Source organism: Aedes aegypti, chromosome 2, assembly GCF_002204515.2.
Source record: "Aedes aegypti strain LVP_AGWG chromosome 2, AaegL5.0 Primary Assembly, whole genome shotgun sequence".
Classification (NCBI taxonomy): domain Eukaryota; kingdom Metazoa; phylum Arthropoda; class Insecta; order Diptera; family Culicidae; genus Aedes; species Aedes aegypti.
Window position 1 is genome coordinate 39,138,445 of NC_035108.1, and position 15,588 is coordinate 39,154,032.

The 15,588-nt window shown below is 37.8% G+C and overlaps 1 protein-coding gene across 2 annotated transcripts in view; it reads right to left on the reverse strand.

The window, feature by feature from the left end:
* Window positions 1–15,588, reverse strand: part of LOC5579996 (aryl hydrocarbon receptor nuclear translocator-like protein 1) — a 333,517-nt gene that overhangs the window by 180,548 nt on the left and 137,381 nt on the right. For both annotated transcript variants that reach the window (XM_021840597.1, XM_021840598.1), the window contains one exon: window positions 14,490–14,995. In XM_021840597.1, coding sequence (XP_021696289.1) covers window positions 14,490–14,797 — 308 coding nt within the window. In that variant the 5' untranslated portion in view covers window positions 14,798–14,995. The remainder of the gene's footprint in view (window positions 1–14,489; window positions 14,996–15,588) is intronic.

Below are 15,588 nucleotides of genomic sequence, written 5' to 3' on the forward strand. Positions count from 1 at the left end.
GGATGATTATGTGGATGATGATGGGTGCTGCTGCTGCTTTGAATTCGGCTTCTTGCGATATGATTGACGCGCGCGGTACACTTATTGAGGCAGTCAGTTCGGTGTGCGAGAGAGCACCCGAAGAATTGGAAATTCTGTTTTTTTTTTTATTTTCGGGAGAATGAGTGTCGTCAAATGCCCGATATAATTGTGTTCGGTTGGGAGGAACCATTCGGAGATGGTTGATTTACTTTTTGCCAGCTGGCGAGGCGGAGGCGGAAACGGCATAGCGCAGTATATTTCGGGAGGAAGCAGCAGCAGGTGGAGAACGGACATGGGGATGATCAACTTTTATTTTTGAATGACTGTAATGACTCGTGATGGGAAAGGTTATTTTTGGCGTGCATTGCGAAGAGTAGGGATGCAGAAAGTGAAATTGGCCAGAATTAGATTGTCCGACTGCGAAACAATGTGAGGTTTCGGAAGAGGAGATTATGGTGGCAATTAGATCGCTGACAGTGTTTGATTTGATAAAATGGAATCGGAAGTATGGTATTGTTTTACATATGACAGCAAATGAAATAATCGAAGCTTGGGTTTGAGATGCGGCTGAGATTATGCAGTTTTCAGATCATTGCTGTCAGTTTGATATTATCATGCTTTCATCCAACATTTTGGACACATTTATTGTGCGCTTTTCAATGATCTAACTAGAATCTGTAGCGCAGTTATTTGATACAATTTATTGAGAATTACTTTTATTTTTAGGCTTGTTGTTCAATGAAGGTTCAAATTTGTTACACCTAAAATTTGATGAGTGGTCGAATGTTTATGTCGAAAACGTCCTCATGGTTGAGAATACTTTCGAAAATTCAATTACAATAATTTCTTCAACCTTACATCGTAAAACATCCCTAGGGCCACCGGGGCGTCATCGCTTACATTGTACTACAATGTTGCAAATTATGAGTGGCGCAAAAAAAAATATTACACCAGAGCTCCCCCGTTCTCGTTTTCTCGGCCTCGGGCCCTACAGTGAATGCGAATTCGCGCGAAGCCGAGTGAGTGCCATTCCGAGAGCCGAACAGAACTAGAGCGGGAGAGCTCCGGTGAAATTGCTTTACTTTGAGCCTGCTTTAGGTTGATAGGTTACAACAATGTTGCCGCCGCCGGACTAGACAATCGTTACGGAGGAAAACCTAGATTCTAGTTGAATGCTTCCGAGAGTAAAATTGTTGTGTTGCCTGTACACATGTACTTGGGATACTGTCGAGCAAGGGAAAGGTGGCTCGGATCATCGTTGAAGTGAGGAAAACTGTTTGCCAAGAGTGTTTAGTTGGCTATAAAGGGAATGGGGTGGAAATGGGGTACAAATTTAGACAAGTGCTCGTCAGTGCCTTCGATGAAGACACTGTTGGTCGTTGTAGTAACTAGTGAATTATTATTGCAGCAATTAGAGTATACGGTATTCGACCAATGGGAATTCGGAAATCGATTGATAAGAACAAAAAAGGCCGCCCTTTGACATTCCTCGTACCGTCAAAGGAGGTATCTTTGATAATACATGAATAGATGCACGAATAAAGGCAAACTCAATACATGAATAAATGCTTTCAGCACTACAAATCATTAAAAAAGCATTTTAACCAAACAAATACTGAAACTTTTTATTTAAATAATAAAATTGATGTTCGACATTTTTGAAGAAACTCCGAACAATTAGCTACACGATCAACATTTGATATTTTTCAATAATTGATTTCTTATTATTGATTGATTAGTTATAGAAGCCTGACGAAATATACAAAATAAACAGTTTCAATATCACATTGAATTAAGCTACTAAAATTGGTTTTCGAAATCGTTGTCATTGTACCAATTATGGCAATAGTATTTCTGGCATTCGCCATAAAAATGTACCAATTTTGAACTATCGACTTTTGCCGTCCAGTGCGATTGATAATGCAACGGTAGTAAGTAATGAAATGTTTGCTCATAACATTACACAGAACTGTTGTGTTATAGTAATTTTTGCAATTTCTCATCGTAATAGGCTGTTTTTCATCACGTCAATCGGTCATGAAACGGCCTACTTTCCTGCACTGAAGTATGCAGTGCGGGAATAGTCATTACCTAACTGAAAGCAGTGCTGTAATGGTTCATTACGCAACGCTTTCTCATTACGCAACTGTTTTGAGTTGCGTAATGAATCATAACACAACAATTTCTCAGAAATTTAAAAAAAATGGTGAATGCATACCGACATAATTTCTGATACCCTTAAGTGGTCTTCTACGAAATTGCAAAAAATGTTGTACGTAACTCGCTGCAGAACTCGATTTCTACAGCACTCGTCGCAATTATCCTACTCGGCAAGCCTCGTAGGATAAATTTACGACTCGTGCTGTAAAAATCATCATTCTGCAACTTGTTGCGTAAACTACTATTACGGAACAAGTTGCAGAATGATGATTTTTACAGCACGAGTCGTAAGTTTATACGAGGCTTACCGAGTAGGATAATTACGATGAGTGCTGTAAAAATCGAGTTCTGCAACGAGTTACGTACAACATTTTTTGCAATTTCGTAGAAGACCACTTGAGGGTATCAAAAATTATATCGGAATGCATTCACCATTATTTTACAATTTCTGAGAAATTGTTGTGTTATGATTCATTACGCTACTCAAAACAGTTGCGTAATGAGAAAGCGTTGCGTAATGAATCATTACAGCACTGGTTTCAGTTAGGTAATGACTATTCCCGCACTGCATACTTTAGTGCAGGAAAGTAGGCCGTTTCATGACAGATTGGCGTGATGAAAAACAGCCTATTACGATGAGAAATTGCAAAAAATTGATTTTGAGGTGATTTACCACGATGCGTTGATGGGAGCAAATAATTTTTCGGAAATGATTCAAAATGTTGTGAGATTTCAAAATATGATAAAAAACAGCATTATCGAACACACGATGCCTTCCCAATTTGCGATTTTGGGAAAAAAGAACGAAAATTCAAAAATCGAGTATTGCTGAATCTCCTCTTTCTGCAATGAAAATAATAGCTTCCGCTTGTGGACGTTTTCGAATGTATGTTTGAAGAATCCTAGTACAATGGAGAACCGAAATCCGTAAAGGCTCAAAATCCGTACACTTCATAAAAATAGTAGGCGTTTTGTATGAAGTGTACGGAATTAGACTATTTTCTTAGGTGTACAGTTTTCAATCCCACACGGTAATTGAGCTGAAAAATTAGAGATAATATCTCATCGAACCGTCTTGTCATAAAGGCCATCCGCTTTACTTTTTTTAACTGAAAAAAAAACACTATTTGTGACAGTTATCACCATAAAAAGACAACAACCATTCATCGCTTGAAGTAGTTTTACTGGGATTCGGAATCGGTTAAGTATCAATATTGTTATGATCAAACAGAGATTATTTTTTGTTTTAAAGAGAGGAAAAATTTGGAGCAAAATACTTTTAACTAGAACTAGTTTTGATTTTAAACAAATTTGGTGTTTAACAAACTTCATAAATTTTATTTCTAAGAGAATGATGCTAAAAGCATCATCATTGGTTGAAAAAAAAACAAAGTTATGAAGACTTTACTGAATGTCATATTTCGTAACTTGAAAATTCACCTTCAAGACGCTTGTGCCACCTCTAAATCTTAATATTTTTGGCTCAAAATTTGAGGCTTCTCTTTTTATGTGATTGGATTCAAAAGAGCACATAAATTTTTGATTTTGGGTACCGTCAACGTACCAGTATCCGCTCATGTTCCAGTAGCCCGCTCACGAGTTTAAAAAATGTGATAATTTGAGTAAATACGCAAAAGATTGTCCACAGTATGATTCAATTTGTCGATTTGAATCGTCTAGTGGTTAAAGTTTTCAGATTTACTTCATTTAAACTTATCTTTTTTCGGTGTGAGCGGGCTACTGGAACATGAGCGGATACTGGTGCACTGACGGTACATCTGAAAAATTGGCCCACCCTAATCTCTATGAATTCATTTTTTGATAATGTTTTTGTAGCAAAAGTAAGAACACACACATGTATTTTCAGTTAACATGAAAATTATTCTCGTGATCATGTACTTGGCAATGTTACTCACAATTCATGGGAAATTAGCTTCTTCAGGGATTTCTTCAAAGTTTCTTCTGCCAAAGAGGGTCAATGAACTTTTTTCAGATTTGTGCTCATTCTGAAATTAAAATCTTCCTAATATTCATAAAAAAATCTATAAGGCAAAGAACTTTCTTAAATTGCATCGACATTAACGCTCTTTGAAATTCCTTGAAAACTCTGCGTTCATTCCAGCAGGAATATCTCCTATGACATTTTTCAAGGAGCTTTATCAGCAGAGTTATAGTTCTATTGATGTTACTCTTGAATTTTTTTTGACATTATTATAATTTAGTTATTCTTCCACAAAAAGCTTTGTACCATAGAATCCCATAACGGTTTCTAAAGAAGTTTATCCAGAACTTCGATTGGAACTTTTCCAGGTATAACCAGCATCCCAAAATTTTCCTAAAAGATATATTTGGCATCCCTTTTCAATCAATACTATTTTGAGAAATCCAGGTTTTTCTAAACGCAAATTATTGAATGAAAAAAAAAAACCTCCTTATCTCAATGTGTTCCTGAAGATTTTTTATTCTCCGTGAGTCGATATAACCAATATCAAAGGTTACTAGATCAGATTTTTGTGATTCAATCTAAATGGTGTCTGCTTGTTTATTGTCATAATGCGAAACTTCTTCAATGACCTCGTCCTATGTTTTTCAATGATTTCATTTGGAAATTTCATACAGAAGTTTTATAAGAGATAAGTGTAGAAATTACTTTAGAGATTTTTTTTCGGAAGTTTCTCCTAAAAAATCAGATGTATTCATTTGACTTTTCCCTGGAGACATCCCTGCAGTAACCCCGGGATAAATTCTTTGGCAATTAACTTCATAAATTTCGCTCTCTGGAGCGCTTTCTTACATAGGATACTTCAATGCTTAGAGAAATGCCTAGCTGAAATCTAAAAACAAAATTCTAAGCGATAATTTTAGAACAAACACAAATCAATCCCTGGAAGCATCTCTGAGGAACTTACTGGCTAAAGCTTAACGAAAATCTTGAGGGAAATCCTAGGAAAAACGATGGACCAATCACTGGGTGAATCTCTTACGGAAAGGCATTTTCTTGGGAAATTTCTGAGAAAATCTTTTGCAATGTTACTTACATCTCGAAACTGAATGCAGAAAAACTAGTGTGACGATAAACCTCATTGGCTCAAGTAACAACATTTTGCTGATACAAGCCGATGCCAAACAATGCTTTCCCACGACGGCTTACCCTTTTGAAATAATTTGTTGATAAATCTTGATCGTTTATCGGAAATAATGGCATTAAATTATCACTTTTTAAAATGTTTAACTAGATTATTCAGATCTTCATGAATCCCCTAGCTTTCCTACAGCATGATGAAATATGTAGATTTCCCTTAAAATTCATTGACTCTATTAAAATACAGCCCAAACATATAAGCATAATTACCTTTGTCCAAACAAATGCATGACGGCGCACAGTGCAGTGATAACAATCACAATTCAAGGAAGCGTTTTCTTCGCTGAACATCACGTACACATCGATAAGTACCGTAGTGAATCAAAATCCAGACGGTATCAATATCCGGACACTCTGATAACATTGATTAAATAAAAGAAAAAATATATGTTAATATGTTTAATTTTATGCATCATTTTACCTTTAACATTGTTCACCATTTTAATAAAACTTGTGATCTAGTAACCATTGCCAAATGATTGATAAAAACAAAAAAAGAAAATTTGCTCCAGTCAGACGCTATTTCTTCGCAGTGCAAGTTCTTCTCGGTTACGCGTCGATGGATTGATAATATCGTGATTGATTTCAAGTTTTTCAAAGGTGTTTTCAACATTAATTATTTAGGAATTATTAATTAACAATACAGGGGCATGAAATTTTATAAATTTGGGTTAAATGCTATTATTTAAGTGTTTAAATTGACTGTCCGGGTTTGAAGACGAGTGGCTCGAAATCCGGACGAGACAAAATATTGCTGAAATTGGCATATGTGAATGAAAATTTTGATAGTATCTTGAAGAGAAAACTTGCAGAAGATCTAGTTAAAGTGTTATGTGACCCCTCACTCCGTTTTCCTCTTAAAGCCCTGTATTATTTATGTGAAACTGCAGTTCTAAACACAAGCGTCCACAGGAATTCTATGACTTCAATTGAGGTAATAAAAACACAAATTTACTTATATTTTATATATTTTTGAGTAACGTAGAGTAAATGAGTACATCAATAACATAACAAGGTGGAGTTTAATTGGATAAAGAAACACTTATTACGTATTTTACGAAAATATTTCATGAAGCTATACAGCTATCCGAATTTTGATTCACAAGTGTCCGGATTTCAAGACAAGGCTTGTTCCAGGTGTCCGGATTTAAGGACAAGACAAGAATTTTTTATTTCACTATTCATATGATAAAATCTTAATTTTCAATCAAAAACTCCTTATTGTTACTTAGATAAGATATGAATCTATATGTTGCAACATAAAACATTGTTTAATTCTAGAGATAATCTATTTAAAATAGAATTTGAACATAGATCCCTGCTTAAGCGTCCGGATATTGATGCAGCACGGTACAAATTTTTTCTCGCAGTCCGGACGGATGAAAAACTTTGTTAACTTTCTCAATTATATGTGGTCGTTTAGGACATTTCTTAATATTTCGTGTATTGTGGTGTGTGATTGGAAAGAAATCCTTCGACGAAGATGTACTAAGGATTTCCATAGTATAAATAAATGCCCGGGGAAGTAAGTCACACAGAGGGGCGAGAAAAAATATGCATCGTATTGTGGCGTGGCTTATTTGACCGCTAATCAGATATCGCTCGGTACGTCTTCGTCCATGAGATTTTGATAAAAAAAAAACATAGTGGGAATCGAACACTCGCTCCTTGAGACACAGGATCAAATTATGTGTCTCTAGTAGATTTATGGTTACTGAATCTGATGCCATTCTCAGAAATGTTCTAGCACGTCACAATTTTAAGCTACAGATCGTCAAACTTGTGTAAAACACTGGTTTGCTTGATGTTAACATAAAATTTGAAATATGATTTATCAAACTTCTTTCTGATCTGATCCACCAAGCTTGCGAAATTGGACTTTAATATTCATTTCATATATAAGTTGGTTGAAATTGCAAGATTAAATTTGGATTATATTGATTTTTTCAACATGCTTTCAGTCTCCATACAAAGTTCGTCGTTTTTCTTATATGGCAAAATACAGAAAAGCATAAATCATCAACAAAGCTATTGAGCACTGACAGTATTAGAAGGTTTGTTGATAAGTATCGTTGTACACTGAAGTCTGAATTCTGTGACAAATTAAACAAATAAATTGTCATACAAGCTGTAAAACTTGCATGCAAGTCGGCTTAAATAGTCAAATTTTGCATTTGCAGCAGCCAATATCCTAAAAACTAAACGTGCTATGATATATTTGCAATCGACAATGGTTTCAGCAACCGTTGATTAAGTAAAAAGCGGTATTTTGATACTAGAGATAAAAACATTCTCCGCAGTGTTATGTAGATATTAGTAATCTATTTGTAAGAAATGGAATCATGTGCAACGGTGATCAATGTCACCCAGATTTACGGCTTTTCGGAATATTTCACCAACTCTCGTTCAGTAGGTAAAACACCTGAATACTACTAAGATGTGGTACCAAGACGAGGGTAAATAGAGGCGGATCAGGGGGTGAGTGTCCTCGGGAGCGAACCATAGAGAGTCGGACGAGAAATTGCGCTGGACATGATGATAAGCGCTCTCCTAGGCGGCGGCGGCATTGCGGCAGCCAACCATGAATGATTGCGATTTTTCGTGTACTTTTCGCATTCGGTTTCAATGATTGATGGGCGCGCGAATTTTGGGATTTTTTTTCCTCTAGTTGGGACGATGTGAGTGGTAGGAAAAGGCGTACCGTAATCGTACTCACCAGCGAGCTTTCATAAGTGATTTTGGGCAGTTATACATTCCAACAATGACTGACGTTTTTTTTTGGAAAAAGAGCAACAATGGAAAGTTTATAAATAAAATAAGTCGGAAACGAAATGGAGCTCGCTAAATTTTGCAAGCTGTAAAGGAGCATTATGGAAATGGATTGAACAGGAAAAAATATTCATAAGCATCAGATGAGCATGCTATTAGCTCAAGTAAATAGAGAGTATTTTCTTCGGTGAGCTCCGAGACATTTCTTCTTCATTGTGTGCTGCTATCAAAGAAAAACCCGATACCTTGACCCATTCAGGAAAGTTGTTTGACACGCATCGAGATAGGCGATTACTTCCGAGATGCATAGTTCTCTTAAAGGTTAATTAATGCATTTATATTTAGACTGACGCCTGGTAGTTTTCCATAACCATTTCGGGACAACCAACTTTCAACTTGAGTGAATTCCATTGATGCGATATAGCTGATAGCATGTTGACCAGTTACACAGCAAAACAAAATTGACATTTTAGCGTGTCTCAAGGATCATATTATGTGTCTCTAGTAGATTTGGGGTCGCTGAATCTGATACCGTTCTCAGCAATATTCCAGCACGTCACAGTTTTTAGTTACAGGTCACCAAAGTTGTATAAAACACTAGTTTCATTGATGTTTACATGACATTTAAAGTATGATTTATCAAACTTTTTTGTGGTCTAATGCACCAAGGATGCAGTAGATCTTTAACTTTCACGTCAGATATAATTTAGTTGAAATTGCACGATTAGTTTTCTTCCTGGTATTACAACAACTAGTCCATATTGGTACAGCATACAACATGGCTGGTCTGAAAATTTGTTTGAAGATCAAAAGCTTGTTGTTGAGACAAAGTTTTGATTTTCTATTAATAAGGGGATAAAGACCTGTTGCATATTTGTTACATTTGGTTTCAATGTGATTTTTGAAAGTTAAATTTTTATCTAGCATGATTGCTAGATACTTCACTTCATCTGACGAATTTTTTGGAACCCTTTTCAACGTGACTATATGTCTACTTGAAAGTTTCAAATAAAGAACTTTTGGTTTATGTGGGAATATTGTAACTTGAGTTTTAGAAGCATTAGGAGACATCTTGGGGCCCAGATTGCCGTAGCGGTAAACGCGCAGCTATTCAGCATGACCAAGCTGAGGGTCGTTGGTTCGAATCCCACTGGTCGAGGATTCTTTCGGGATAGAAATTTTCTCGATTCCCAGGGCATAGAGTATCTTCGTACCTGCCACACGATATACATATGCAAAAATGGTCAATCGGCAAAGAAAGCTCTCAGTTAATAACTGTGGAAGTGCTCATAAGAACACTAATCTGAGAAGCAGGCTTTGTCCCAGTAGGCACGTAACGTCAGAAGGAAGAATATTAAGGTTTTCCGATGATTTCATTATGGAATAAGCGTTTCCATACCACAGAGCAAACTCATGCAGAAACTTGGTTGCTAGTTCTCCATACTAAATGGCATCCTACCCCATCCATTTGGTCATTTTGAACCACCCTCATTTTTCAACCAACTTATCTACACGATTTGAACCCGTAAAAAACCTTAAATTTAAGAAATGTTTTCATGATGGTAGCTAGCAAATATTGTAAAGTTAGTGTTAGGACTTCGAATGGCGTTATAATGTTGATCTCATTGGGAGAAAACGACACAAATCCTTAAAGTGCCATTTTGGACCATTTGACCATACTTCAGTTGACTTTTCAGTTTAGATTTATGTATCATAATATATGTGCTAAGTATCAGCTATTGTGCATTCCTCGTTCAAAATTTGTGTCTGATACAGAATTCTGCAAATTTTATGACGAAAATATACAATCGAAGAATGTTGAGTGAATCTCTCGCGAGATTCTTGGCAGACTCTTGGCGAGATCAATTGTGGGTTCCCGATAGAATCCGCATGGTTTATATCGGTAGAAGGAGGCGGTGAATATTCTCAAAAAGAGTATTCAAAGATTTTAAGAGAAACCCAGTGTGTTCAGGATTCAAGATTGTAACCTCAGCCAGTTTATACAATATACACAGTTTACATTAATTGGATTGTCAATTTTGGCGTTTTCCGCGTAACCAAATGTTTATCTCATATCATGAACATTGATAACAGCAGTGTTCAAAAACTAAGATGAATTTCAACTAATACACCTTTTCATTCTTCCATGAATGTACCTATTGGAATAATGTTGTCTTGGAATATAATGAATGTCTTGCAAGATATGATCAAGAATTACACCAAAACTGAAAGGAATTACTAGAAAAGTGATTTCCTATCAGTTATCCACGGAACGGGCATTAGTATAATGTGGAATATTTTTAAAAAATTTAATCATTTTTTATAAAATGTAAATTAAATTCCGTTTACCTAAATCATCATTTAAGCAATAGAGTATAACATGATTTAGAATAAAACACTCTATTTTGAATACTGTCATTTGTGGTTCTCATAGAACAAAATTGCTGTTTTTTCATACATATTCTGGTTTTAAATCTTCTTCGATCGATTCCTTAGTCTTGAAAGCGCGTTTAAGCAAGATATCGAAGCGGGGAGTGGCGGAGAGCGATTTATAGATATGAAGAGCCTTTTTTTTAATTATTTGAAGTAACTATAAGAATAAGTGTTTCTTGAATTTAAATTTGCATCCAGAAATACTGAATTTATATAAGGACGAGTTTTTGATAAGAACAAAATACTTTCAAACTTTTTTGAATATTCAACCGCCCTAATGTGCAACTACTGCTAAACCTCTTTTTACGCGTAAAAAGAGGGAGGCTAAGTTGGAATTCAGAGTTTAAAATGAGGGAGCGTAAGTGCGAATTGTTAGCGGTAAACGCGCAGCTATTCAGCAAGACCAAGCTGAGGGTCGTGGGTTCGAATCCCACCGGTCGAGGATCTTTTCGGGTTGGAAATTTTCTCGACTTCCCAGGGCATAGAGTATCTTCGTACCTGCCACACGATATACACATGCAATAATGGTCATTGGCATAGTAAGCTCTCAGTTAATAACTGTGGAAGTGCTCATAAGAACACTAAGCTGAGAAGCAGGCTCTGTCCCAGTGGGGACGTAATGCCAGAAAGAAGAAGAAGAAGAAGTGCGAATTGTAAGCGTAAAAAATAGAAGCGTAAAAAAAATTAGAAGCGTAAAAAGCTTTTCGTTTGTTCTCTTGAAGTTTTGCGGGTGCAACTTGAGGTGGGGTTTATCCGTGGTTCTTCTCAATGGTAATAATGATGACGTCATAGTCAGACGCTAAATTAATTAACTCATTACACGTGGTAAAGATGGACAAATTATGGGTGAAATTATAAAAAAAATCCACGTGCTCGGCTGGGATTTTAACCCAGGACTCTTGTATGCTAGACGAGCGCTTTACCAACTAAGCTACCGAGCCACTTGGTGACCCAATAACTGAGTTGGTTACAAATTTAGAATTCAAATCCCTACAGACCACGTGGACCCTTTTCATAACCCATATCCATCCATCTCATTTTACTACACACGCGGTTCAGTTAGAGTGGACCAAGTGAAAATCTTGAGTACCGGCCATAACATACTGGTCCATTAAGTGGATCCTAGGACATTCCATACATGCACCATAGAACTACCAAAAACATCCATCGGACTCTGAAAACGACTCAAAAAATCCAATTATCAATCAGTTTATTGCTTTTTGATTCTTGGTTCGCTCTGTCTGCACAGAAATTGTTTAAATTTCTGACCAACCATACAAATATGGTAAATGGTAAAAAATCAAAATCAAATGCATCGAATTAAGTTCTTCTTCTTTCTGGCGTTACGTCCCCACTGGGATAGAGCCTGCTTCTCAGCTTAGTGTTCTTATGAGCACTTCCACAGTTATTAACTGAGATCTTACTATGCCAATGACCATTTTTACATGCGTATATCGTGTGGCAGGTACGAAGATACTCTATGCCCTGGGAAGTCGAGAAAATTTCCAACCCGAAAAGATCCTCGACCGATGGGATTCGAATCCACGAACCTCAGCTTGGTCTTGCTGGATAGCTGCGCGTTTACCGCTACGGCTATCTGGGCGAAATAAGTAGTATTTATAAATTTTCATTGATGGATAGTCCACTTGGTCCACTCTGACTGCACACCTTTAGCGATTTTTATTGATCATCCAAAGTAAATTTGTTACATATCTGTCGCAATTTACAGCATCCATCAAATCTGGTCAAAGTGAAACGGAGGTAAGGCAATTTCGCATCTAATGAGAGAATAATCCAATTTTCCCAAGTTTTGTACTTGGTTCCCTCTGACTTAACGCCGATCAATTGAACCTGAAAAAAATATACCTAATTCTAGATCCTTTAGTAGAAAGCGTAGTTCACACAATATAAAAGTCAATTTAGGAAATCAACTAGTAGAAAAAATGGGGTCTTCCTCAGCCGTGTGGTTAGAGTCCGCGGCTACAAAGCAAAGCCATGCGGAAGGTGTCTGGATTCGATTCCAAGACGGTCCAGGATCTTTTCATAATGGAAATTTCCTTGATTTCCCTGGGCATAGAGTATAATCGTACTTGCCACACGATATACGAATGAGAAAATGGCAACTTTGGCAAAGAAAGCGCTCAGTTAATAACTGTGGAAGTGCTCATAAGAACACTAAGCTGAGAAGCAGGCTTTACCTCAGTGAGGACGTAATTCCAAGAAGAAGTAGTAGAAAAAACCCGATCAGCTGTATAACCGACAGCTGGATCAGCTGGATAACCGACCAAAGAGAATTAGCTTGTGAATGAGCATGAATGTAATGTCCCTGATGGGTATGATTATTAAGTAAGCGATCGTTAAATGAAAAATGAGAATTGTTGGAGATTCTGCCTGGGGAATTCAGACTACACTAAACACTTCCGTTCATCTGCCTGGTACGAGCCTCAACGATTCGTTTGCGGGAAATGCATTCCCAAAAGTTAGACTTATGGTTGCCTTTGCAATTTGCGCAAACAAACTTTTTCGTATCTTCCTTTGCAGGATAGACGTTCTTAGCGTGAGAAGAACCTCCATAAATTTAACATCCATTCGGTAATGTTTTGTTCCATGACCCCACTTTTGGCACCGAGGGCACTGAGTAGGGTTTTGGAAATTTCCTCCAGGTTTCTGGAATTGTTCCCATGTTACACGGACATTGCTTGCTTTTTCTAAAGCTTCTATATCATTCGAATCACTTTTGTTAAAGTGAACTAAATAATATTCTTGAGAAAGCCCTTTCCGACGAATGCCAGACTAGACGATATTTTGGCCTTGTAGAGGTAAATCAACGACCCCTGTAATTCTGATTTTACCAATGCCATTTTGATATAGATGTTTCATCAATTGGACAAGCTTCGACATTACAGTAAATATTGCAAATATTTTGTTGCTTCGAATAGTTAGAGTGGGTTGGTTATAACACACCAAGAAGCACTTAGTCCAGTCTGACTAAACACCGACCAATTGAACTAGGGAAAATCCAAGTGAACCATTTATTCCTATTTTGATTTCTTCAGGTGACTCTCAATAGTCTTTCAAGCGATCTTACAAGACGACCTTGGACAAACGTTTAGTTTTGTCGTCATAAGAAAAATAATGTGCTTTTTTTCTTCAAGACGTTTGAGGAGAAGATTGTTATCGAGTTTCCGGTGAATCTCGGCAGTCTCTGATCTTTGAGATTTGGAAGGAAATCTTGATTCTCTTAATGGAGTACAGTTCAAGATCTCCTGCCTGAATCCCCCAAATTCTGAACAACTGACCATGATTGGTGGTACTCTTTGTTTCCTCACTTGAATGAAATAGCCTAGGCTAGAGGCTGCTTCGATTTTATGCTCGGAAAATTTGTCTAGTGCATCGAACTGATTGCTCATTTCGATGCAATTATCAACATATCCATTTCACCCTTGGAAGAAAGTTCGCATTCCAGAGAAACGTCCTTTTTTCAGTTATTTCCAAGTTTAGTGAAAGTTTTACAATCCACTTCTTCGGAAGGAATTTGTGAATTTAGAGATTCACCCTTCCTTTTGTTCGTGATTGTAACCATATTCAGTGAACATATAGAAGAGACCTTCTAAGAGATTTTTTCCAAGACGATGTCCAAGGAGGATTACCACTGTTGGATTTCGTTAACTTGTCCGACGAAAAATCGAAGGAACGGGTCCAAACAAGGATCGATAAGGGATCAAAAAATACTAAAACATTGTCGAAGCTAAATTTGCATCGTAAACATAATCATTATTCGTTCATTATGAAATCATTTGTGTGACCCCGTGTAAACAGAAATATCCAACTAGAATCACCATCAATGATTTACCGCGAATCAATTCTAAACTTATAATAAACCACATTTCACAGTTACCCTCAGAACCCACCAAGCTGTATACAGCATTTGGAAATTTCTGAAAATTTCCTTTTCATGACTTACTTGGAAGCACTGTTGTTCCCGGCGCTGGCACTGGCGTCCAGCTTCTCTCCGGGCTCGGTTGCCGTGGTCGTCGCCACCGAGGACGGTCCACTTCGTTGCATGCAATCATCGCTCTCGGAATCATAACTGGTGCACGAGATAGTTCTCGGAGGTCGCTGCAGCGCCGTTAACCCACTTGCACCGGGGAAGACTGCAATCTGCGAGCCGCCGACGATGGCAACAGCAGCCCCCCTTTCGAGAAGGCTACTGTTTCCGCTGCCGCTGCCGGAAGTGGGTGGAGATGGCTTGGGGTTTGATTCCTCCTTCATGATGGAGGCCACCCACGACACGGTCGGTTAAATTTACGGAATCCGCTTCACTGCTCAACGCAAAGAGCCCCACGCCACGCGTTACCAAGAGGGGGGTGGGGGTGGAGTGGTCGTTAGTTATCTGCTGGGCCAAGAGTATTGGCTAATATGATGATGATGAACAGCAAGTAGAGTGCAGATCCTATTTATATCGTTCGGCTGAAAATATTGAGAAAGAAAGCAAACAAGTTAGAATTGCCTTTGGAATAGATATTGTATGCTCTTTTGGGGGAGGTTGATTGTGGAGGAGGCTGGACCTCCCGAAGCGGTAATGGGAGTCAAGTTCTCCGAATTAAATTCTATGGTTGAAATTGTAACGAAACCATCACGACGACATTGATGAATGAAACACAGTATCATATCACAAACGGAGTGATCAGGGAAGGATAATGAGCCACACATGCTGTACGCCCAGGCTGATTCACGAAAGCGAAGTCCGATGCCACCCCACCGAGATTAGAGAGTTATGCAGTCACGGTGTTCCAAAGAGCGAAAGAAAAGTCAATCAATACTGTGCTCATCAGTCGTTTTCAATAGCTTAGCCGCAGATTTGGACAAAACTCAATAACTCGTTACTGAAGGGATCAGGTATCTATTAGGGAGGTATCGAGATGCACAATGCAACTGCGATCCATGGGACCATCGAGTTAGCCATGGAAATCAACTTTAACTATGGTTCTTCTTCTTCTTCTTGGCATTGGCCCCCACTGGGACAGAACCGGCTATTCAGCGTAGTGTTCTAAGAGCACTTC